Raw genomic sequence first — 27,235 nt, forward strand, 5'->3', positions numbered from 1 at the left:
TCGCAGTCTGGGACCCCTCAAGGGATGACCACCTACTGGCTTAAGCCCGCTCCCCGGGGGATTGGGCCTAAGCTGGCAGTCAGACATCCCTCTGGCAGCCCAGGAGCCCTCGGGGGATGTCCACTTGCCAGCGGGGAGCAGGGCTAAGCTGCAGTCGGACATCCTTAGCGCTGCTGAGGCAGGAGAGGCTCCCACCACCACTGCTGTACTGGCAGCCATCAGCCTGGCTTATGGCTGAGCAGAGCTCCCCCTGTGGGAGCGCACTGACCACCAGGGGGCAGCTCCTGCATTGAGCGTCTGCCTCCTGATGGTCAGTGTATGTCATAGTGACCAGTCATTCCCAGTCATTCTGTTGTTAGGGTCAATTTGCATATTACCCTTTTATTATATAGGATTGGTAAAAACATGTGTTTTGTTAGGCATATACTTAAAAGTAGAATTGCTGGGTCATAGGGTATGTGTATGGTTCTGTCCAAGCTGAACAAATAGTTCTTCAAACTGCTTATTCCAATTTACATTCCCACCAGCACTATATGAGAGTTCCAGTTGTTCCAGATCCTTGACAATTAATAGTATTGTTTTTATTATAACCTTTAGAAAACAGTTTAAGGGTCACAGGAATGTGCAACATGAATACAGACAGTTCCCGAGTACCCTTGATACAGCTTTCTCCAAAGGTAATAATTTACATAACTATAGTACACTGTGAAAACCAGGAAATTGACATTGGTATAATACTATGAACTCAGGTACAGAGCTGATTTAACTTTCACAAGTTTTTATATGTACTTTTTTCTTTGGTGTAGTTCTGAGAAACTTTACCATGTATGCAGAACCATGTAACCATGACCACAAGCAGGATACAGAACTGTTCCATCACCACACACACACACACACACACACACACACACACACACACAAAACCTCCTTTGTGTTACCCTTAGTATGTATAACCTACCCTTAACCCTAATACCTGACAACCCCTAATCTATTCTCTATCATATAATTTTGTACATCAAGGCCACATGAATGGAATCATACAGTATGTAACCTCTGAAGATTGGCATTTTTCTTTCAGCATAAAGCCCATCAGACTCATCCAAACTGTTGACTGGATCAATATCAATAGTTCATTCCTTTTTATTGCTGAGAGTATTACATTATACAGATATACTATCATTTATTTATCTATTCACATATTAAAGGTTATCTGGTTTGTTTCCAGTTTTTGGCAATCACAAATAAAGATGCTATGAATACCTATGATTGGTTTCTATGTGAAACAAGTTTTCAATTCTCTGGCATAAATATTTAAGAGTGTGTTTGCAGGGTTGCATGATCAACAAATATTTAATTGTTTTTTTTTTAAAAAAAACTATTAAATTGTTTACAGGAGAGTGGTTGTGCCATTTCACATTCTCAATAGCACTGAGAAAGATACCCATTTTCTCTGCATCCTTGCCAGCATTTGGTATTGTCACTATTTTATATTTCAATTATTCAAATAGATATAAAGCAGTATCTCCTTGTTGTTAATTCCTATTTCCCTATTGCCTGGTGATACTAAATATTTTTTCACGTGGTTATTTGCCATGCATAGATCCTCTTCAGTGAATCGTCAGTTTAAGTCCTTGGCCTTTTCAAACGGAACAATGATATTTTTTACTATTACATTTAGAGAATTTTCATGAGTCCTTTGTTAGATAAGCTACTTGCAAATATTTTCTCTAAGTATGTGGCTTGTCTTTTCCTCTTCTTACAGACAAGTTTATAATTTTGGTTGTCCAATTATTGGTTTACTAGTGGCCTGTTGTACGAAGATTCGCGCAAAAGGCCTTCCTTCTGCTGGCTGCCAGCACCGGTTTTCCTCTGGCATCCAGGACCCAGGCTTTTGGTCCAGCTGCAGCAGCAAGGCTTGACTTTGCCCCCTGTGCCCCAGGCCCCCAGCCACTCTTGAAGCGGAGTCCAAGGCCGGCGGTAAGCTTGGCTTCCTCTGTCGCCAGGAGCAACCCAAGCCTCCTGCTTGCTCCAGTTCCATGACAGCCACCACCTTCAGTCGTCTTCAGTCTTTGCTCCACACCTGCATATGCAAATTAATCACCATCTTTGTTGGGTTAATTTGCATAGTCGCTCTGACTGGCTGGTGGGTATAGCTGAGTGTCAGAGTGGCGGAGTGAAGGTTAATTTGCATGTTTCTCTTTTATTATATAGGATTCTTTAATGACTTACAAGCCTTTGGTTCCATGATTAAAAACAATTTGCCTAAACTTACTTCCTGAGGTTTTCTTCAATTTTCTTAACAGGTATAATGTTTTACATGTACATTTATGATCCATTTGCACTTCATTTTAGGGCGAGGCTTAGGGTCAAGGTTCATTTTCAGCCTGTTAATAACCAATTGTTTCAATACCATTTGTTTTTATTTTATTTTTCAATTACAACTGGCATTCAATATTATACTAGTTTTAGCCATACAGCATAGTGGTTAGGCAATTGTATAATTTGCGAAGTGGCCCTCCTAATAATTCTAGTACTTTACTTGACATCATATATAATATTACAATATTATTGACTATATTCCCTATGATATACTTTACATACCCATGAGTACTGTGTAATACCAGTTTGCACTTCTTAATCCCTTCCTCTTTTTCACCCAGCCTCTCAATCCCCCCTCCATCTGGCAACCTTAAATTGGTTTTCTTTAAAAAAACAAAACAAAAAACAACCATCATTTTTGTTGATTTCAGAGAGGAATGGAGGGGGAGAGAGAGATAAAAACATCAATGACGAGAGAGAATCATTGATCAGCTGCCTTCTGCACGGCCCCCACCAGGGATGGAGCCTGAAACCCCAACATGTGCCATGATCAGGAATCAAACCATGATTCCTGGTTCATAGGTCGACACTCAACCACTGAGCCATACCAGCCAGGCTTAAATTGGTTTTCTGTATCTATGACTGTTTGTTTTATATGTTTCTTTCTTTTGTTCTTTAGATTCCACGCAGAAGTGAAATCGTATGTTTGTCTCTGACTTATTTCACTTAGCATAATACCCTCTAAGGCTATCTATGTAGCAAATAGTAAAATATCATTGCTTTTTTTATGCCTGAGTAATAGTCCATAGTAAATATGCATCACTTCTTTATCCAGTCATCTACTGATGGGCACTTGGTTTGTTTTTATATCTTGGATATTGTAAATAACACAGCAATGATCATAGGGGTGCATATATCTTTATGAATTAGTATTTTAAATTTATTTGGATATATACAAAAAAGCAAAATAGCTAGATCATAAGATACTTTTATTTTTATTATTTTGAGGAGCCACCATACTATTTCCCATAGTGGCTGCACCAATCTGCAATGCCACCAATAGTGCACAAGGACTCCCTTTATTCCACATCCTTGTCAGCACTTATTTGTTAATTTAATGATGTGAGATGGTATCTCATTGTGCTTTGAATTGGCATTTTTCTGATGATTAGTGATGTTGAGCATTTTTTCACGTCTATTGGCAATCTGTATGTCTTCTTTGGAGAGATGTCTATTCAGGTACCCTCTCCATTTTTTTTAACTGGATTGCTTATTTTTTGGTTTTGAGTTGAATGAGTTTATAAATTTTGAATATTAACCCCTTATAAATATAACATTGAAAAATATATACTCTCATTAGGCTGATATTTTGTTTTGATGATGGTTTCCATAGCTGTCTAAAACTTTTTAGTTTGATATAGTCCCATTTTTTTTTTGTTTCCCTTACCCAATGAAATACATCAGAAAAAATATATTGCTGAGAGAAATGTAAGAGATTTTAGTGCCTATTTTTTTAAAGGAGTTTAATAGTAGTGGATTTTACATTTGTCTTTAATCCATTTTGAGTTTGTTTTTGTACATAGTGCAAGAAAGTGGTCTAGTTTCATTTTTTAAAATATATCTTTTTCAACTTTCCCAACACTAATTATTGAATAGACAGCCTTTGCCTCATTGTATGTTCTTACTTCCTTTGTCATATATAAATCAACCACATAGGGATGGGTTTACTCTTGGGCTCTCAATTCTGTGCCATTGATCTATGTGTGTTTTATGCCATTGCCATGCAGTTTTGATTACTATACCCTTATAGTATAGTTTGATATCAAGATGCAAAATACCTCCAACTTTGTTCTTATTTCTCAAGATTGCCGTGGCTATTCAGGGTCTTTTGTGGTTCCAAATGTTAGGATTATTTGTTCTACTCCTGTGAAAAATGACATTGTTGTTTGTAGAGGGATTTCCTGGAATCTATAGACTGCTTTGGGTAGTATGGATATTTTAACAATTTTAACTTTTCCGAACCACGAGCAGGATACATGCTTCCATTTCTTTGTACCTTCTTCAACTGTCTACGTTACTGTGTTATATTATTCCAAGTAATGATTTTTAACCTTATACATTAAATTTATCATTAGGAGACAACCAAGATTGTGGCATAGGTAGGCACCTGTACTTGCCACCTCTCACAACCACATCAAAACTCCAACTAAAAGACAAAACAAATATCATCCAGAACCACAGGAAAGCTGGTTGAGTGGAAGTTATACAACTAGAAGCAAAGGAAAAAGCGCGTTGAGTCAGTAGGAGGTACGGAGGTATGTGCGAAACAGGCTGGCAACTGGGTGCGCTGTTATTTTTTTCAATCGGGAAGGAGATACAAGCTGCCGATTGCTCTGAACTCCAGTTCTGGGTGAGACTCTGGAGACCCAGACTCATAAGAGGAGAAACTGGACTGTCTGGCATCTGGCCGGAACGCGAGGGCGGCTTTCTTTCAGAGGTGCTTCATTGTTCCTTCACAGTGCCATGGGACACAGAGACCTGGGGACCTCTCTGGGAAAGGGCTGACTGGCAGCCATTGCTGTTTGCTCCGCCAAGGTGATTCCCTGAGATGCCACCCCACCCAAGCTGTACGCAGCGGGGTTTGCATATGAATGGCCTGTCATTTTGCAACCTAAAACGTAACGAACTACAGCTGGGTCAGAGAACTCCAAAGCTTCCAAAAGGCCTAAGACCCTGCAAAAGCAGCCTATATTGCTTCATAGCTGGGCCTCATCTGGGCATTTTCAGGCCCCCAATAAACAGGAGGAATCTGCAGATCTCTCTGTAGCTCCTGGTGGGTGGTCTCAAGCATCAGCTGACTTTGCACCTCCTTGGAGATCCAAGAGCCAGTGTACCCAGTGGTCAGTGTGAGACCATACAGATTACAGCTCTTGAAATCCATAAGCAACACACTCAAGGGGCAGATTCAGTGAGAACCAAAGCCCCACTGAAGCAAGTCCTGCCCCATAAGGGTGTCTCCAGCACAGCAGTTCTCTCATTGTAGACAGAGCCGGTCTTCACAGCCAATTGGCCTTCAGGTCAACTCCTCCCAGTGATACCAACTACAATCAAGGCTTAACTACAACAAGACTGTGCACACAGCCCACAAAGGGGTGCACCAAGAGTGTCCACCTCAGGTAACTGGGGAGGCTGAGCCACTGGGCCCTCTAGGACACCTACCACAGAAGGCCACTCTATCAACACAGGGAAGCAGCCAAAATGTGGAGACAAAGAAGCATGTCACAAATGAAAGAAATGGAGGAAAGCAAACTTCTGGATATAGAGTTCAAAACCACGGTTATAAGGTTACTCAAGAATCTTCTAGAAACCTCTGAGAAATATACTGAGACCCTCAAGGATATGAAAACGGACCAATCAGAAATTAAGCATACACTGACTGAAATAAAGAATAATGTACAGAGATCCAACAGCAGACTAGAGGATCCCGAGAATCAAGTCAAAGATTTGAAATACGAAGAAGCAAAAAATACCCAACAGGAAAAACAAAAAGAAAAAAGAATCCAAAAATATGAAGATAGTGTAAGGAGCCTCTGGGACAACTTCAAGCAAACCAACATCCGAATTATGGGCGTGCCAGAAGAAGAGAGAGAGCAAGATATTGAAAACCTATTTGAAGAAATGAAAGAAAACTTCCCCTACCTGGTGAAAGAAATAGACTTACAAGTCCGGGAAGCACAGAGAACCCCAAACAAAAGGAATCCAAAGAGGACCACACCAAGACACATCATAATTAAAATGCCAAGGGCAAAAAACAAAGAGAATATTAAAAGCAGCAAGAGAAAAACAGATAACCTACAAGGGAGTACCCATACGACTTGATTTCTCAACAGAAGCTATGCAGGCCAGAAAGGAGTGGCAAGAAATATTCAAAGTGATGAATGCCAAGAACCTACAACCAAGATTACTCTACCCAGCAAAGCTAACATTTAGAATTGATGGTCAGATAAAGAGCTTCACAGACAAGAAAAAGCTAAAGGAGTTCATCACCACCAAACCAGTATTATATGAAATGCTGAAGGGTATTCCTTAAGAAGAGGAAGAAGAAAAAGGTAAAAATAAAAATTATGAACAACAAAGTGACAACAAAAACACATCAACAAGTGAATCTAAAAATCAAATGAATAAAAAATCTGATGAACAGCCGAAACCAGTTTGGCTCAGTGGATAGAGCGTCAGCCTGCAGACTGAAGGGTCCCGGGTTCGATTCCAGTCAAGGGCATGTACTTGGGTTGCGGGCGCTTCCCCAGTGGGGGATGTGCAAAAGGCAGCTGATCGATGTTTCTCTCTCATCGGTGTTTCTGACTCTCTATCTCTCTCCCTTCCTCTCTGTAAAAAATCAATAAAAAAAAAACCATCTGATGAACAGAATAAACTGGTGAATATAATAGAATAAGGGGCATAGAAAGGGAGTGGAATGACAATTCTTGGGGGGAAGGGGGTGTGGGAAGAGATTGGACAAAAATCTTACACCTATGGATGAGGACAATGGAGGGGGTAGGGGCATGGGGTTGGGTGGGAACCGGGGGAAGGAGAGCTATGGGGGTAAAAAAGAGGAACAACTGTAATAATCTGAACAATAAAGATTTATTTTTTAAAAAATTATCTCTAGGTATGTTATGCAAATGTAAGTTGATCTGTTTTATTAATGTTTTATTCTTATAGTTCATTATCTACACTAATAAAAGAGAAACATGCAAATTAACCATCACTCCACCACACCCACAAGCCACGCCCACCAGCCAATCAGGAGCGAGTATGCAGATTAACCCAACTAAGATGGTGGCAGCCACAGAGCTGGAGTGAGCAGGAGGCTTGGGTTGCCCCTAGTGATGGAGAAAGTCAAGCTTCCCACCTGCCTGGCCAGCCCTGGGCTCTGCTCAAGGCTACAAAGTTTCAATTATAGAAGATAAATAAATCCCAGATACCTGCTTCCAGCCTGCCCTGGCCTCCGTTCAAAGAGGCACTAGGAAAAAAAAAAAAAAGAGGCTGGGAGCTTGGGTCGCCAGGAGGCACGGCTAGCCTGAAAACAGCCATCAGCCCCTTACCCAGGCTGGTCAGGCACCCCAGTGGGGACCCCCACACTGAAGGGGGTATACTCAGCCTGAAAACAGCCCTCAGCCCCTCACCCAGGCTGGCCATGCCCCCATGGGGTGAGGGTACCCCGTGGGGGGCATGGCCAGCCTGCAAACAGCCATCAGCCTCTCACCCAGGATGGCCAGTCACCCCAGTGGGAACCCCCACCCTGAAGGGGGTGTGGCCTGCTTGAAAACAGCCCTCAGCCCCTCACCCAGGGGGCCATACCCCTCCAGCAGGGACCCTCACCCTATGGGGGTGTGGCTGGCTTCAAACCACCACAGGCCCCTAACCCAGACCGCCCCACGCCCCAAGGGAACCCCCCACCCTGATCCGGGACACCCTTCAGGGCAAACCAGCCGGCCCCCACCCATGCACCAGGCCTCTATACTAATAAAAGGGTAATATGCTAATTAGACTGGAAGACCTTGCAGGAGAACTTCTGGACATTATTCTGGACAAAGCCATGGTGGCGGGGCCGAGGTAGAGGCGGTTAGAGGCCAAGAGGAACATCAGTGGGGGTCAGATGGGGGTGATCAGGACTGCAGGGGGGGGCAGTTTGGAGTGAGCAGGCCAGCAGCGGGGGAGTTGGGGGTGAGCAGGCCAGTAGGGGGGCAGTTGGGGGTGAGCAGACCAGCAAGGGGGGCCAGTTAGGGGCAAACAGGCCATCAGCGGGGTAAGTTGGGGGTGATTAGGGCTGCGGGGAGGGGGGGAGTTGGGAGTGAGCTGGCCAGCAGGGGGGCGAGCAGCCTGGTGGGGGGGGCAGTTGGGGGCGAGCACACTGGCACAGGGGGCAGTTGGGGATGATCATGCTGGTGGGGGGGGCATTTGGGGGCAAGCAGGCTGACAGGCAGAGTGGTTAGGGGCAATCAGGCAGGCAGGCGATTGTTTAGGAGCCAGCAGTCCCAGATTGCGAGAGGGATGTCCGCCTGCCGGTTTAGGTCTGATCCCTGTAAATCGGCAGTAGGACATCCTTCGAGGGGTCCCAGATTGGAGAGGGTGTAGTCCGGGCTGAGGGACACACCTCCCCCCATGCACGAATTTCGTGCACCGGGCCACTAGTAATAATATACTCTTCCAAAACTGAATAACAAATAATCAGAAAATCTGACTAGGTCAATAACAACTGATGACATTGAAGCACTAATAAAAAATCTCCCAGCAAATAAAATGCGAGGTCCCGATGGCTTCACAGGAGAGTATTAGGAAACATTCAAAGAAGAATTAACACCTATCCTCCTCAAACTATTCCAAAAAATCTCAGAGGAAGGACTACTTTCAATCTCTTTTTATGAGGCCAGCATTACCCTAATTCCAAAATCAAATAAAGGCACTACAAAGAAAGAGAATTACAGGTCAAGATTCCTGATGAACTTACATGCCAAAATCCTTAACAAAATATTAGCAAATCAGATCCAGCAATATATTAAAAAGATCATATACCATAACCAAATAAGATTTATTCTAGGGATGCAAGGCTGTACAATATTCAGAAATCAATAAATGTGATATATCACATAAACAAATTAGAAGACAAAAATCACATGATCATATCAATAGATACAGAAAAAGTATTTAACAAAACCCAACACCCCTTTTTGATAAAAAATATCCGCAAAGTGGGACTAGAGGGATCAAGATAATAAAGGCCATATATGACAAACCTACAGCGAACATCATATTCAATGGGTAAAAACTAAAACCATTTCCCCTATGAACAGGAACAAGAAAGCGATGTCCACTTTCACCACTCTTATTAAACACTAGTGGCCCGGTGCACAAAATTCATGCACATTAAAAGGGGATTAATTAGAGGGACTATTTTAATATTGCTATCTGCCCTTTTTCTATAATGGAAGTGTCAGAGATGAAAGAAAATTAATAAAATGTATATTAAAATCTTCCTCCCATCAGAGTCTGGGGTGCATCACGGGGCCCAGAGTCAACACGTGTGCCTCAAAATCACATGAGACCCAGACCTGGCCTTCCCCCCATTGGGCTAGATCCAGACCCAGCCAGTCCCACCCTTGTCAAGCCCTGCCAGGCAGGGGGTGCACCTTGAGGTTCCCCAAAATTCCCTGCCGGGTGGGGGGCACAGCCTCAGGTCCCCCGTCAAGCCCCGTCAGCCGAGGGGCATGGCCTGAGGTCCCCCAGCCCGGGGCGAGGGGAGCAGCCTGAGGTTCCCTGGCCCAACACTGGGGTGGGGGCCGCAGCCTCAGGTCCCCCAGCCCGGTGCCAGGGCGGGGGGCACGATCTGAGGGCCCCCGTCAAGCCCTGCCATGTGGGAGGCACAGCCTGAGGTCCCCCAGCCTGGCGCCAGGGTGGAGGGCGTGGCCAGAGTTCCCCTGGCCTGGCACCAAGGCAGGGGCCCAGCCTGAGGTCCCCTGTCAAGCCCCATGGGGGTGGGGGGCAGGCAGCCTCAGGTCCCTGCTCATTGCTCGTTAAGGCTCGTTACAGGAACTCAGCCTCCACTGTGGGTGCAGCCATCTTGTGTTATGGAAACCCCGCCTCCACTGTGGGCTCCGCCATCTTTGTGGCAGAGTGACAGAGTCAATTTGCATATTCCCTCTTTATTATATAGGATAGTACTGGAAGTCCTAGCCATAGCAATCAGGCAAGAAGGAAAAGAAATGCATCCAATCAGGAAAATAGGAAGCAAGAAAAATTATCATTATTCACAGATGATATATGTGCAGAAAACCCAAAACACTCTACCAAAAACTTTGGATTTAATAAATGAATTTGGCAATGTAGCAGGATACAAAATTAAGACCCAGAGATCGATGGCATTTTTATGCACTAATAATTAACTCACAAAAGAGAAACTAAAAAACAATCCCATCTACCATTGCAACAAAAAAATTAAGATACTTAGGAATAAATGTAATAAAGGAGATAGAAAACTACAGAACATTGAAAAAAGAGATAGAGGAAGATATAAACAAGTGGAAGATTACACTGTGTTCATCGGTTGGTAGAATCAACATCATTAAAATAACCATATTACCCAAAGCAATTTACAGATTCAATGCAATCCCTATTAAATAACAATCTGCATATTTCACAGATCTAGAACTAATCCTAAAATTCATATGGAATCAAAGAAGACCCTAAATGGCCACAGCACTCTTGAGAAAGAAGAACAAAGTTGGAGGGAACACAATATCAGATATCAAGTTATACTATAAAGCCACTGTAATCAAAACAGCCTGGTACTGGCACAAGAAAAGTCATACAAATCAATGGAACAGAACAGAGAACCTAGAAATCTACCCATGCCATTCCGCTCAATTAATAATTGATTAAGGAGGCAAGAGCATAGAATAGAGTAAAGACAGTCTCTTCAATAAATGGTGTTGGGAATATTGGACAGGTGCATGCAAAAAAATAAAATAGACCACCAACTTCCACCGTACACAAGAATAAATTCAAAATGAATAAAATAAATAAAAATAATTTCTTAAACCATAAAAATACTAGAAGACAACATAGGTAGCAAAATATCAGACATCTCATGTAGCAGAATTTTCACTGGTACATCGTCTAAGGCAAGAGAAACAAAGCAAAAAAATAAACAAATGGGACATCAAACTAAAAAGTTTCCGCACAGCAAAAGAAAGCATCAACAAAATGAAAAGGGACATATTTGCCATGATACATCTGATAAGGGGTTTATTTCCAAAATAAACTGAACAAAAGGAAGACAAACAGTCCAATCAAAAATGGGTAGAGGACCTAAATAGACTTCTCCAAAGAGGCCATACAAATGGTCAAGAGACATATGAAAAAATGCTCAATGTCACTAATCATCAGAGAGATGCAAATTAAAATGATAATGAAGTACCACCTCACACCTGTCAGAATGGCTGCCATCAATAAATCAACAAACAACAAGCACTGGTGAGGATGTGGAGAGAAGGGAACCCTAGTACACTGCTTGTGGGAATGCAGACTGGTATAACCACTATGGAAACAGTGTGGCGATTCCTAAAAAAATTAAAAATGGAACTACCATTTGACCCAGTGATCCCACAGCTAGGAATATACCCTAAAAAGCCTGAGTGGATTAACACGCTGTGGTACATTCAGACAATGGGATACTATGTGCCGGGAGCCGGTCCATCCTTGCTGTTTCAAGGAACCTGGCATATATGGCATACTGTTCTTAATATGTTTGCTCACCTTCTTGGCGCTGTGTTTTAACCAAGGTCACCTCTCCGAGAAAGGTTGAATCCCCAGGTAGGGATTTTCCCCTGAAGTTAGGGAGGGAATAAAACCCCTCAACTAAGTGCCAGGCGGGTAACTAATCACTTTAACTATGAACAATCATGCTTAAGCTACATAATCTTTACTCCCTGGAATGGAGATAAGAAACGCCCTAACCTTTGGAATAGAAATTGACAGGATTAGAATCAACTGGTATAAATACAGATGTAACAAGACAGCAAGACACAGAACTTATAAGACAGAACTTCAGACACAGGGCTTGGAAGACAGGACCAAGAGAGACAGAGCCTAGGCACAGAACCTACACAGAGCATTCTCTAGAGACAGAAGAACTTCGCTGGTGAAGCATGCCGGAGGATCCTGGACAGGGACTGGCCTCGGAGCCTGGAGGCGGAGCCTGGCGAGAGAACATGGCAAGGGATCCTGGACTGAACCTGACTGCAGAGGTTGGCAAGAGAGCCTGACTAGAACCTGGCTACAGAACCTGGCTGGAGAACTTGGACAGAAACTGACGTCAGAACCTAGAGACAGAACCTAGCGAGAGAACATGGCAAAAGATCCTGGACTGAACCTGACTACAGAAATTGGCAAGAGAACCTGACTAGAACCTGGCTACTGAACCTGGCTGGACCTGGACAGAACCTGGCTAGAGATCCTAAGCAGAACCTCTCTGGAGATCCAGACCAGAACTTGGCTGGAGATCCTGGCTAGGCTGCTGATCAACTGAACACTGTCTCTGTGCCCTTCTTCGCCGACTCCGTCCACACCTTTGGGAACCCCTGGACCTGCTGGGGTTGGACCCCGGCAACTATGTGGCTGTAAAAAAGAAAGATCACTTAATCTTTGAGACACCATGGAGGGACCTGGAGAGTATTATGCTAAGTGAATAAGCCAGTCAGAGAAAGACAAGTGTCACATGATCTCACTTAAATGTGGAATCTAGTGATTAAAATAAACTGATGAACAAAACAGATCCAGAGACATTGAAACATGCAACAGACTGATGTATTTCAGAAGGGGTCTGGGGGATGGGAAGAGATTAAACCAAGAACTTATATGCATATATTCAAAGCCATGGAAAAACAACAGTGTGGGAAGGCCTGGGGGGTCAGGAGTGGAGTGGAGGGGGGCAATGGAGGGGTAATACTTTCAAGAATAAAATTTTTAAAAAATTAAAATTAGAACTGAATTTGACCTAGTGATCCCACTTCTAGGAATATATCCTAAGAAGCCTAAAACACTAATCAGAAAGAATATATGCACCCCTATATTCATTGCAGCATTATTTACAATAACTAAATTCTGGAAACAGTCCACGTGCCCAACAGCAGATGAATGGATAAAAAAATCAGTGGCACAGTTAAACAGTGGAGCTGTAAAAAAGTAGGATCTTTACCCTTTGGAACAGCATGGAAGAATCTGGAGAGTATTATGCTAAGTGAAATAAGTCAGTCAGAGAAAGGTAAGTATCACATGATCTCACTTATATGTGGAATCTAACGAACAAACTAAACTGATAAACAAAACGGAACCAGAGTCATGAAAGCATGCAACAGACTCATGAAAGTCAGAGGGAAGTCGGGGGCTAAGAGGTAGAGAAGAGAATAACCGAAGAAATTATATGCATATTGGCATAACCCATGGACACAGACAATAGTGTGGTGAAGGCCTGGGGCACGGACAGGAGTGGGGAGGAGGGAGTGGGAGACATCTGAAATACTTTCAACAATAAAGATATATTTTTAGGCCGAAACCGGTTTGGCTCAGTGGATAGAGCGTCGGCCTGTGGACTCGGGGGTCCCAGGTTCGATTCCGGTCAAGGGCATGTACCTGGGTTGCGGGCACATCCCCAGTGGGAGGTGTGCAGGAGGCAGCTGATCGATGTTTCTCTCTCATCGATGTTTCTAACTCTCTCTTTCTCTCTCCCTTCCTCTCTGTAAAAAATCAATAAAATATATTAAAAAAAAAAAGATATATTTTTAGAAATTAGTAATCTAAGATTCCACCTCAAGAGAGTAGAAAATAAAGTCAAAGTGAGATGAAACTAAAAAGAGAAAAATCAATAAAACAAAAGCTGCTTCGTTGAAAAGATCGATAAAATTGACAAATCTCTAGCAAGATTAACAAAAGAGAATACACAAATTAGCAATACCATGAATGAGACAGGCTATTATCATAGACCCTGCAAACATCAAAAGGACAAAAAGGGAATGCTGTGGATAATTCTATACATAAATCTGTAATTTAGGTGAAATGAACTAATTATTCAAAAAGCATAATAAACTACCACAACTCATTCAATATGAAATAGATAATTTGAATATTCCTATAATTATTAAGAAAATCCAATTAGTAATTTAGAAATTTTCCCAAAAATAAATCTCTAATCTCACTGGCAAGTTCTACCAAAAATTTAAGATTAATTAACACAAATTCTAGACATCTCTTCCTTCAGAAAACAGTATGAGGCCAATGCTGTGCTGATATTAAAATCAGGCAAAGGCTGTACAAAAACAAATGATTACAAACCAGTATCTCATAAATATCTTTCAACAAAACATTTGCAAATACAGCCCAGTATTACATAAAAAGAACTATTTATCATAACTATGTGGGGTTTATGCCAGAGATCTAAGGCAAGTTTAATATTTAAAAATCAGTCTATGTAGTATACCATGATAACAAGCTAACAAAAGAAAATAGATGATATTAAACGAGACAAAAGTGATCTGACAAAATTTAGCACCTATTCATAATAAAAAGGGAATAGAGGTAACTTCCTCAGCTTGATAAAAAGTATCTACAATAAATCTACAGCTAACATTCTAGTTAATCAACACTGAATAGTCTTCTCTTAAGATCAAGTAGAAGGCAAAGATCTCTACTCTCATCACTGCTATTCAACATACTATTGAGGTCTACCCAGTGCAATAAGGCTAGAAAAGGAAACAAACAGCATACAGACCAGATATAAAGAAATGAAACTGCCCTGGTCAGTTTGGCTCAGTGGATAGAGAGTCGGCCTGCAGACTGAAGGGTCTGGGTTTGATTCTGGTCAAGGGCATGTTACCTAGGTTGCAGGCTCCTCCCTGGCCAGGACCCTGATTGAGCACGTGCAGGAGACAACCAATCAATGTATTTCTCTCACATCAATATTTCTTTAAGTCTTTCCTCTCTCTTCCACTCTCTCTAAAAATCAATGGAAAAATATCCTCAGGTGAGGATTTTTTTTTAAAAAGCAATTTGGTGGAGGAAAGAAAACGTTTTCAAGAAATGGTCATAGAGCAATTGGATATCCACATTTTTTAAAAAAGGAAAAAACAGAAAAATGAACAAGCTAAATCTTGCATCTGAAAAATATTAATGCAAATACACCTCAAACAAATATAAAATGTAAAATTATAAAATTTTTACAAGATAACTCAGAAAATCTTCAGGGCCTAGGGCTTAGGTCAGAGTTCTTAGCCTTGACACAAAAAAGCATGCTAAAAAAACAAAAACACTGGCAAACTAGACTCCATCAAAATTAAAAATGTTTTCTCTGTGATAGACCTTGTGAGGGCATGAAAAGACAAAGCACAGACTGACAGAAAATATTTGCAAACCACATATCTAACAATGATTCATCTATGACCAAAACGCGAAACAACCAAACAACCGTACAACCAGTTGCTAAGATGTGCGCTGACCACCAGGGGGTGTTCGCAGAACATGGCAGGTGGTGGCCACAGCAGGATGGTGGAGCAGGTTATCAGGGGAGCCAGACCAAGGTTGGGCACCGGTCACTGATATCAGGGCGAGCCTCTGGTGGTTACTAAAAATTCTTTGCTCCCATGAACCATGGTCCCACCTGGCATTTGCACCTGCTGCCAGCGCCAGCCCCACTTGAACCCACTGCCGGCGCCAGAGCCGCCATTCGTACCTGCTGCCGGTACCCAGCCGGTGCCCAGTGCCAGCCCCAACTGCTCGGCGCCATCATCTGGTGCAAGTGGTGGCTGCCGGCCCTGATCACCCATAAGGGCTTCTCCACCTCCCCTTGCTCCAGAGGGGCGATTGGGGCCAGCAGCCGCCTCTCGTACCCGCTGACGGGACCGGCCCCGCTCACACCCACTCCTGGTGCCGGCCCCAATTACTCTGCACCTTCAGCAGGTGCAAGCAGGGCCAGTGCCATTAGTTCGTGGGAGCGGCAGCGGTGGGAACAGGCTGCCGGCAGACAGAGGGCCGCGGAAGGAGGAGACAGCCAGGGTCATGGAAGATGGGCTGAGACCTGCCCCTGTGCCTACCGTAGCCTCACGGCCCACAGTTTCTTTCAAGGTGCATGAATTCGTGCACTGGGCCCCTAGTATGTATATAAAATTAATTTTAATCAGAGACCCTTTTTGGCATGTGTTGGAAGCGGGGGTTAATTTGCTAGTAAGTAAGCCAAGCTGATAGCTCAGCATCCACATTTGTTCCCTACCCATCATAAAATACGAAATGTTATAACAGAAATTATATGCTACTATAATATTTATAAATTTGGGAAACTGATCAAGTCAAAGGTTTAGATTAAGTTTGAAAAATTACTACTATTATTTTTTAATCCTCACCCAATGATATTTTCCATTGCTTTTTAGAGAGAGTGGAAGAGAGAGGGAAAGACAGAAATATCGATGTGAGAGAAATACATTGATTGGTTGCCTCCTGTATGTGCCCTGACTAGGGCCGGGACTGGGGAGGAGCCTGCAATCCTGACCTGAATCAAACCCAAAGGCCCTTCAGTCTACAGTCCAACACTCTATCCACTGAGCCAAACTGGCTAGGGCAAGTTTGACAAATTAGATTAGGTTACTAAACAACTCAGCTAATAAAATTACTTCTTCACACAAATAATTTTTAAAAACATGGTCAACAAAATATGTGTATTTATGATTTAAAGGTATCTACACTAATAAAAGGGAAATATGCTAATTAGACCAGGAGACCTTCCAGAAATCCTTCCAGACAAAGCCATGGTGGTGGGGCCAAGGCAGAGGTGGTTAGGGGTGATCAGGCCAGCAGGGGAGGGCAGTTGGGGGCAAGCAGGCAGCAGAGGGGGGGCAGGTGGGGGCAAGCAGGCCGGCGGTGGGGGCAGTTGGGGGCGAGCAGACCGGTGGGGGCGGGGCAGTTGGGGGCGAGCAGGACAGCGGGGGTGGGGAGGAGGAGGGCAGTTGGGGGCAATCAGTCTGGCAGGGGCAGGCAGTTAGGGGTGATTAGGCCAACAGGCAGAGTGGTTAGGGGTGATCAGGCAGGCAGGCAGGTGAGCAGTTAGGAGCCAGCAGTCCCGGATTGCAAGAGGGATGTCCGACTGCCAGTTTAGGCCAGATACCTGTGGGATCAGGCCTAAACTGGCAGTTGGACATCCCCCGAGGGGTCCCAGATTGGAGAGGGAGCAGGCCAGGCTGAGGGACAGCCCCACCCCCTCACCCCATGCACAAATTTTATGCACCGGGCCACTAGTTTAAACATATGCTTTAAAACTTTGCTATACTCAAACCATCCTCTGTAAGCTCTCCCAGACTCTATAAATTTTAAATACCTTCCTATGGCACAACTATAATTTCTCTAGCCTTACCCCTAGGTATAGTTCAGGACTCTGCTAGAAGTAACATAAGTTTTACATACACAATATAATACACAATATATCTTTCATAATTTAACACATTTACGAAGGCATTCCTCAGCCACCTTCTCATTAAACTAACTCCATCTCTTCATCTTTTTCTTAAAGGCTACGCTTTCACACACACACGTGTGTGTGCATATATTTATATGTATGTGTATATGTATATTTTTTTCTTCCAAATTAAGTTCAAGTCTGTTAATTGCTAAGTTAGAAGCAACACCAACAACACATATACAGCACACCTGATATCTACAGTGGCTTAAAGTCCAGCTGATCTCTGAAAAACATGGGTTTGAACTGTGAGGGTCCACTTATATGTGAATTTTTATGTGTATTTTTGCTTCCTTAAGATTTTCTTATTAGCATTTTCTTTCCTCTAGCTTACTTTATTATAAGAACACAGTATATAATACATATCATATACAAAATATGTGCCAGTTGACTTTTTGTGTTATCAGTAACACTTCCGGCCAACAGTAGGCAATTAGTAGCTAAGTTTTGGGAGAATCAAAAGTTATATGTGGATTTTCAAATGTGGAGAGGGTTCAGTGATCCTAACTCCCACATTGCTCAAGAGTCATGACTCAAACTTCTATAATAAATAAAGAGATCAGGAACACTTTGTTAACTTTAAAATCCTGTAACATGCTTGTAACCAAAGATGATAAAAAATGGCTAATAAGCACATGAAAAGATGTCCAACATCAATTATCATTAGGGAAATGCAAATTAAAGTAACATGAGATACATAACCAGTAGAGTGGATAAAATAATTTTCTTAAAAAGACGGTAATACCAAGTGTTAACAAGGATGCAGAGCACCTGGAACACTCTTATATTGCTGGTAAAAATGAAAAATTGGACAACTACTTCGAAAACTGCCTGTTTCTTACAAAGCTAAACAGAAACTTACCATACCACCCTGGAACTGCACTCCTGGATTTTTATTTCACTGGGTAATTATCTATGGATCACACAAAAACTTATACATGAATACTTAGAGCAACTTCAATTTTAATTTCAAAACCTAGAAACAACTCAAATGTCTCTCAAGTACAAATAAATTATGATACATCCATACAATGAAATATTACCCAATAAAAAGGAACAAACTATGGACACATATAACAATATGGATGAATCTCAAATGCATGTGCTTTGTGAAAGAAGTGATATTCAAAAGGCTACAAATTGCATGATTCCATGAATAATTTTTTTGAGGGGTTGATGAGACCATTTTACATCTTGACTATATCTTGCAATTGTCAAAAATTGTAGAAGTATACACTAAAAAGAGTGAATTTTACTGTATATAGATTTAAATGACTTTTAATAACTCTACACAAACAGAAAAGGTTTTCTACCTCACATTAGTTTCATCATTAAATTCTTCAGCCCATTTTTTCCTTGATTGTGCAGTAGTAGAACCATCTAAACGATAATAGTCAATATTTCGGAGCCACTTCCCTTCACCTGAAAATTTAACAAGAAAGAAAGAAAGAGATTTGATATATACTGTTCTTCTAGTAATAACATATTTTCTTCCTTGCTGAATGTTTAAAAGCTGGTTATCTGTATTCTATTTGCATAGCAAAACACATTTTTTAATCAAGGGGTAATTCACTGTATTACAAATAAATTCACCACACATTTCCTTCTACGAGATATTGAATAACAAAGATACTTTAAAAAGCATATCATCTACATGTGAATTTCTTAACACACTGTCTTGATTAGAATCCTTTAAAACTGTCAAAAGAAAATGTTAAGTTGCATTATGCCCATGAAGCTTGTTTTTTATTGAATCTGTAAAAATCCAAGTTTTCCCTTCTTATTAACAAGTTGATACTGATAAGATAAAAAACAAAGGCATATAATACAATTACTCATTCACTGAACAAATATTTACTGAATGCCTGTTATGTGCCAAAATTATTCTATAGCTTAGCAACAAATATCGGCATATGTTCCTATTTTATGACAATTGTATGCGTGTGTGCGTGTGTGTGTGTGTGCGTGTGTGTGTGTGTGTGTAAGGACTACAACTTTGTAAGTTAAACAGTGGTCAGACACATTGCCTTTTGTACAGTGAGGTGAAATTTTACCCAATACTTACATTGATACTAAATTACCAAGGGATTAAAATTAAATGCTTATGACATACATAATTTCCATTCCAATTCTTTAACTTTCAACATAACACTATTTCACCTTCGAGAAAAATTGACATCATATCCTAGAGTCTTAGCATAAAAACAAGTTGGCAACATGAAGATTTATATATTGACATGTTTATTACTTACCGATATCTTTTTTGTTTTTTTCTTATATCTTCACCTATATTAATAACCTAGAATTTCCTTAATAAAAATTCAGTAATGGTTAAGAAAGTCAATTTGTTTATTTAAGTTTATATCTTTTTTCTTAATCCTCACCCAAGGATATTTTTCCATTGATTTTTAGAGATAGTGAAAGAGAAAGGGAAAGACAGAAAGAAATATCGATGTGAAAGAAACACATTGATGGTTGCCTCCTGCATGCACCCTGACCAAGGACCAAGACAGGGAGGAGCCTGCAACAGAGGTACGTGCCCTTGACTGGAACTGAACCCAGGACCCTTTGGGAAATCGCACCCGGGACCCTTTGGGGAATTGAACCTGGGACCCTTTGGTCCGCAGGCCGATGCTCTATCCACTGAGTCAAACCGGCCAGGGCTATTATCTTTCAACTGGAAAAAAAAAAAAAGGCATACACATTGAAGAAAAGAAGAATTTGAGTTGGATAGCAATGTAAGAGACGGAAGTCACATTGCATTAACTGTTCACTTCAAAAGGATAATTATTAAAGTAAATATGCTAATCATAACTGAACAGCATATATATTTTAATAAGTATTTCAAGATACTCACCTTTCCATATCACAAATGAACAACTTTACCATCACTTTTGTGAATACAATAAATAAAAACTGTGATATAGTCAGTATAGGTTAGCAATAAAATATATACACTTTGGAGTCAGATGTCCTGAGTTTAAATCACAGTTTCATCATTTACTAGCATTTTCACTTAAGGCAAAGTAATTAAACTCGTTGTGCCTCAGTTTTTTATCTTTAAAAATGGGAGATAACAAGTGTACCTATTGCATAGTATTACTGCTTATTAAATGAATTAATATAAAAAAGACCTCTTCAAACAGTACCTGTCACATAGTAATTAAATTTATTGGGTACTTAATATTATCACCCAAGATTCCATAGCTAATTACATCTATCTCCATTATGGCACATATATGTGTCTGATCCCTCTCTATAACATGATTTTCTATAATACACCTTGAACCTAGTTCAGTACCCAAAACACAATACTAATTAATAGTCGTAGTAGTAATAATAGCAGTAGCAGCAGCAGCAGCAGTAGTAGGAGATACTCAAAAGATAAACTGAACTAATTGATGGTTAAAAAAAATATTTGCTGGCCTGGCTGGTATGGCTCAGTGGTTGAGTGATGACCTATGAATCAAGAGATCATGGTTATGGTTCAATTCCTGGTCGGGGCACATGCCCAGGTTGTGGGTTTGATTTCTAATGGGGAGGGGATGTGCAGGAGGCAGCTGATCAATGATTCTCTCTCATCATTGATGTTTCTATCCCTCTCCCTTCCTCTCTAAAATCAATAAAAAAATATAAAAACAAGTATTTACTGAAGGTAATTTATAAAATTAGATATGAACTAGTAAGCATATGGAAAATATTCAACCTTATCAAAATAAAAAATATAAATTAAACAAATTTTAAATTAAACAAAAACAACTGTTCTTACCCATGAAAGATGAAGAAAATGTAGTCATAGTACTACAGGTATACAGTAATATGGGCATTTTGCTACTTTTTCATGATTGTAGAGTAAATTGATATAACTTTTTTTGTAATATACCCTTTAAGATAATGAAGCACTGTCAGAATATAAAATCTAACAAACCTAATGCACAGTTATAATAGAAAAACATACTTATAGTTCTGGTCAAGATGGCAGAGTAGGAAAACACTGTGCTTGTTTCCTCCCACAACAGCATCAAAATTACAACTAAATTATAGAAAACTACCCTTCAAAACTATCTCCAGTCTAGCTAAACAAAATTCCTATAACTAAGGACATAAAGAAGAAGCCACGTCCTTACTGGTAGGAGGGGGCAGAGAGGCAAAGTGGGCTGGACCCACACCCACACGTGCCAGTTACATCAGGAGGGCTATATCTGCTGCAGAGGTAATACCTGAGAAACAAAAGGTACCAGCCCCACACTGAGCACTCTAGCTCAGAGCGCCAGTGCCAGGAAGAGGAGTCTCCACAATGTCTGCCTGAAAATCAATGAGAATTCCATCCAATTGAGACAGAGGGCTGCTGCAGACCCAGGTGTCCTCTTAAAGGGCCCACACAGAGACTCACAAAAACTCGCTAAGCTCCAGTGAAGTGACAGCAGGCAAAAAAAGCACTGGGGACATTCAGAAAGGAACGAAATTTTCTGGAGGGGAAGCTCTCCTTTCTTGATCCTTCCCCTCACACAGTCTGCAGGCAAAGGCTCGTGCCAAACCTTAGTCTCCATTAATCTAACACTGCTCGCCCCACCTCATCTGGCTCAAGTGACAAGGGAGATAGCAACACTGGGCCTCACAAAATATCCATTACATAGAGTCACCCTGCCAAGACTTTGAGACACAACAGACCTACTTAATACATAAAAAAACCACAGGGAGTGAGCCAAAATGGGGAGACAGAGAAAGATGTCCCAAATGAAAGTGGTGTCATAATTCCCCGTGACACCACTCCCACCAAACTAGCCCACGTGCCAGAACCTTTTCAATAGCTATTAACACAAGTGGCTGGCTTCTACCTATGCTACAGACTTTCCTAAAATCTATCAAAAATCTATAGACTCAAAACAAGCAATGGGAGGGGGGAGCCTTGGAAAACCCTGTACCTCTTGGTAAGTGGCCCCAAGCCAGGCATAGTGACAACTATCTTAGTTTCACAGCAAAGCCTCTTCCAGGTGCCTCAAACACAGACAGACAGCTAACAACCACAGATCACTTTGTTGTTGCCACCATGTGGCCCAAGGCCAGGCACAGGCAGCAGATAAACTTGGCCTGCACTAGAAACCATCCCAAGAGGCACCAGAACAAACATACCTGGTAACTGACTTTAGACAACACCAGAGCACCACCCATTGCCTACAATAATGACACAACCAAAAAACCAACTCGGCAAGCACCAGAGTACCACAGCACCAATAAAGCAACCCCCCTTCCATTGAGTCAGCCCCCACACAATAGCTCATCCACTGTAGTCAAAACCAGTCCTCACTGCCAGTCAGCATAAGGATCAATCCCAGATACAGACCTGCCAACAGCAATCAAGGCTTGATAACAACAGGAAGGCACACAAAATCCATACAAGGAATACCCTTGGAGCATCTGGCTCAAGTGAGAAGGGATATAGCAACACTGGGCCTCACAAAACATCCATTATATAGAGTCACCCTGCCAAGACTTAGAGATATAACAGATCTACCTAATACATAGAAAGAAACACAGGGAGTTAGCCAAAATGGGGACACAGAGAAAGGTGTCCCAAATGAAAGAACAGGACAAAATAACAGGAGGAAAAAACTAAATGAAAAAGAGGCAAGCAATCTATCAGATTCCAGTCAAGGGCATGTACTTTGGTTGAGAGCACATCCCCAGTAGGGGGTGTGCAGGAGGCAGCTGATGGATGTTTATAACTCTCTATCCCTCTCCCTTCCTCTCTGTAAAAAATCAGTAAAAATGTGTTTTTAAAAAAGTGGGCAAAGGACCTACACAAACACTTCTCCAAAGAGGACAAGCAGATGGCCAAGAGACATTATGAAAAAATGTTTAATGTCAATGATCATCAGAGCGATGCAAATTAAAACAATGAGATTATCACCTCACACTTGTCACAATGGCTACCATTAAAAAATCTACAAATGAAAAGTGTTGTTGAGGATGTGGAGAAAAGGGAACTCTAGTACACTGCTGGTAGGAATGTAGATTGGTGCAGCCTGGTAGGAATGTAGATTGGTGCAGTTTTTATGGAAAACAGTATGGAGTTTCCTCAAAAAATTAAATATGGAACTGCCATTTGACCCAGTGATCCCACTTCTAGGAATATATCCTAAGAAACCCAAAACACAAATCAGAAAGAATATATGCACCCCTATGTTCACAGCAAGCAGCACAATTTACAATACCCAAGATTTGGAAACAACAAGTGCCCATCAACAGATGAGTGGATTAAAAAACTGTGGTACATAAACACAATGGAACAGTATGCTGCTGTAAAAAAGAAAGAACTCTTTACCATTTGCAACAGCATGGATGGACCTGGAGAGCATTATGCTAAGCAAAATAAGCCAATTGGAGAAAGAAAAATATCACATGATCTCACTCATTTGTGGAATATAAGGAACAACATAAACTGATGAACAAAAATAGATCCAGAGACACAGAAGCATCAAACAGTCCATCAATCATCAGAGGGAAGCTGGGGGGTGGGGGTGGTGGTAAGAGATCAACCAAAGGTCTTGTATACATGCATATAAGCATAACCAATGGACACAGACACTAGGGGAGTAGGGGTATGTGCTGAGGGTGGGGGAGGGCCTATGGGGAAAAAAGGAGACATATGTAATACTATATGTAATACTTTAAACAATAAAGAATTTTAAGAAATCCAAATGGATAAAATGTCCACTGTGAATATTATACATCCTATTGTACCAAATTTGTATAGAAGGTACAAACTATATTTTTCAAGTCACAATCAGAATTATGGTCGACACAATTTGTTTTGTGTAAAAGTAATAAAAATTGAAATTTAAAAATTAAGAAAAAAAGTTGTTGTATATTATACCATGGAATGCTATGCAGCAGTAAAAAAGAAGGATCTCTTACCCTTTGAGACAGCATGGAGGGACCTGGATAGTATTTTGCTAAGTGAAATAAGCCAGTCAGAGAAAGACAAGTGTCACATGATTGCAATTATATGTGGAATCTAATGAACAAATTAAACTGTTGAAAAAAAAATAGATCCAGAGACACAGAAGCATAGAACAGACTGTCAAATCTCATAGGGAAGGTCAGGTTGGGTAGATATAAACCAAAGACCTCGTGTGCATATATGCGTAACCCATGAGCACATAAATAGGGTGGTGTAGGCGTGGTATGGGTATAAGGGGTCAATGGGAGAAAAGGGGGACATATGTAATACTTTCTACAATAAAGATTTTTTTTAAATCCCTGGGTAATAAGGATTAACAGAAACAAATTTAAAAAAATATAAAAAATCACAGTGAGATACCATTTCATAGCCACTAGGATCGCAATAATAATAATAATCATAATCATAATTTTTTTAAGTAAAAAAAAAAGGAAAGTAAGTGTTGGCAAAGATGTGGAGAAATTAGAACCCTTGTATACTGCTTGTGGGAATGTAAAATATTGTAGTCAGTGTGGAAAACAGTTTTCTGGTTCCTCATTACATTAAACACAGAATTATTATATAATTCAATAATTTCATTCCTAAGTATTTATCCTAAAGAATTGAAAACAGATGTTTAAATACATAAAAACTTGTACACGAATGTTCATAGCAGCATTATTCACAATAGCCAAAAGGTGAAAACAGCCTAAATGTCTATGAATGAATGAATGGATGGATAGTCAAATGTGGGTTTTATCCATACAATGATATTTTATTAGATCATAAAAATGAATGAAGTACTGTCATACGCTATAACATGAATGAACCTTGTAAAGATGCTATGTGAAAGAAGCCATTCACGAAAGATCACATATTATATGAATCCATTTATATGATAGGTCCAGAATAGATCAATCTACAAAAATAGAAAATAGATTAGTGATTGCCTAGGGATGGAAGTAGTAGAAGGGTGAGCTAGGACAATCATAGTTAAAAGGTATAGGGTTTCTTTGGTTGTGATTAAAATTTTCAAAAATTGTGTTGATAGTTGCACAACTCTGTACATATACTAAAAACCACTGAATTGTACATTTTAAATAACAGTTCAACTGCACATTATGTGAATTAGACCTCAATAAAGCTTTTTTAAAACATCTTATATAATAAAGAGGTAATCTGCAAATTGACCATTACACCCTCACAAGATGGCTGTCTACAACCAGGCTGGCAGGGGGGTTAGTGAGGGACGACCAAACGACTGAACAGCAGGCTGCGTGGGGCAACCAGGCCAGTGGGGGGGACACGCAGTTGGGAGTGACTAGGCCAGCGTGGGGGGAGGGGTTAGTTAGAGGTAACCAGGCTGGCGAGGGGGCAGTTAGGGGTGACCAGGCAGGGCAGGTGAGTGATTAGGAGCCAGCAATCCAGGATTGTGAGAGGGATGTCCGACTCACGGTTTAGGCACCAATTTTGTGCACTGCGCCTCTAGTTTTTAATGATTGATGTTAAAATTGCAACAACAAAGACCTCAATAATATGGATAAGGTTAAGAATGAAGTGGAGAAAAACACAGACATATTAGGGTTGTGGGTCTGGCTATTTTTTCTTTTATTGTTAGAAAGTTTACACAAGATATATAAATGAATGTTTTTAAAACTTATGATATAGAAATGTTTGTAACTCACCTTTATAAATAAGAGGTTTATCTTTATCTTCTGTTTTCTCCCTACTAGCCAATTCAAGAAAATCTTCAATCAAGTCCAGAGATATAAGAGACTGGCTGAAAACAAGTCTAAAAAAAACAGATGAGTGTTCTTAGATTAAAAGATTCATAGAGTAAAGATATTACTTCTTAAATTAATCTGCAAATTCAACACGATACTAATCAAAACCCCAATAGGGTTTTTTGTAGAAATTAACAAGCTGAGCCCTAGCTGGTTTGGCTCAGTGGATAGAGTGTTAGCCTGTGGACTAAAGGGTCCCAGGTTCGACTGTGGTCTAGGGCACATGCCCAGGTTGCTGGCTCGATCCCCAGTAGAGGGCGTGCAAGAGCAGCCAATCAATGATTCTCTCTCATTGATGATTCTCTCTCTCTCTCCCCCTCCCTTCCTCTCTGAAATCAATAAAAATATATTAAAAATAAATAAATAAATGTCTGCAAATTACTGATTCTCTATCCCAGTATTTCTCGTACTCTGTTTAGCCATGAAGACTATTCGTTCACATAAAGTCTTATGCAGTGCTAAAATAAAAATAATATAAAAGCAAGGTGTTTTAGGCATTGTTGGAGGAGTTAAAGTGTTAATGGCCCTTCACCCCCTGCTCTAGGTCATCAATTTACAAAGCCTCTGAGAAATAGCTTGAAAACCACTGCTCTGATCTATCCAATTGGTGAGAACTGGACATAATTACACACCTGGAAGTGAAGAAAAAAAAACACTAGAAAAAATATAGGAGAGCTCATTTTCTCCCTTATATAAGGCAAACAAAGTAGGTCAGTATCCAAGAAACTAGATACCTGTAGCAAGCATATTTTTTTGTTTTAATTCTGAAAGATGTAATGTAGGAGAGAGAGGTGCTTATGGAAGATGTCTCACTCTTACTGCTAGTTGTTTTCAACTTTAATAGAAATAAAAAGAAGAGTGAACAACATATGCATTGGTTATTATATGGCTTCCTCTGCACTTTGAGAGTCTAGGTGTCTACCAGTTGGTACTCCTAGAATACTGGGAAGTAAATGAATTGACTCCTGGTGCTCAGTGTAAATTATCAGGGCTATACCTTGATCCCTCAATAGATTAGTTATCTTTCCCCAAATCAGAAACTTTTTTGAATCAATTCATTCTGAACTACAAATTAAGTTTCTGAAAGTTTCTATAACTGAGAAACTTAAACCCTTAGACATATTAATTATTTAA

General features: G+C 40.8%; 1 protein-coding gene across 10 annotated transcripts in view; it reads right to left on the reverse strand.

The window, feature by feature from the left end:
• ATRX (ATRX chromatin remodeler) overlaps positions 1–27,235 on the reverse strand; it is a 284,022-nt gene that overhangs the window by 43,007 nt on the left and 213,780 nt on the right. For all 10 annotated transcript variants that reach the window (XM_059679370.1, XM_059679369.1, XM_059679366.1 and 7 more), the window contains 2 exons: positions 26,003–26,109; positions 18,688–18,796 (listed from right to left, as the gene is read on the reverse strand). In XM_059679370.1, the coding sequence (XP_059535353.1) occupies positions 18,688–18,796; positions 26,003–26,109 (216 nt within the window). The remainder of the gene's footprint in view (positions 1–18,687; positions 18,797–26,002; positions 26,110–27,235) is intronic.

This window comes from Myotis daubentonii, chromosome X (assembly GCF_963259705.1).
Source record: "Myotis daubentonii chromosome X, mMyoDau2.1, whole genome shotgun sequence".
NCBI classification, from domain to species: domain Eukaryota; kingdom Metazoa; phylum Chordata; class Mammalia; order Chiroptera; family Vespertilionidae; genus Myotis; species Myotis daubentonii.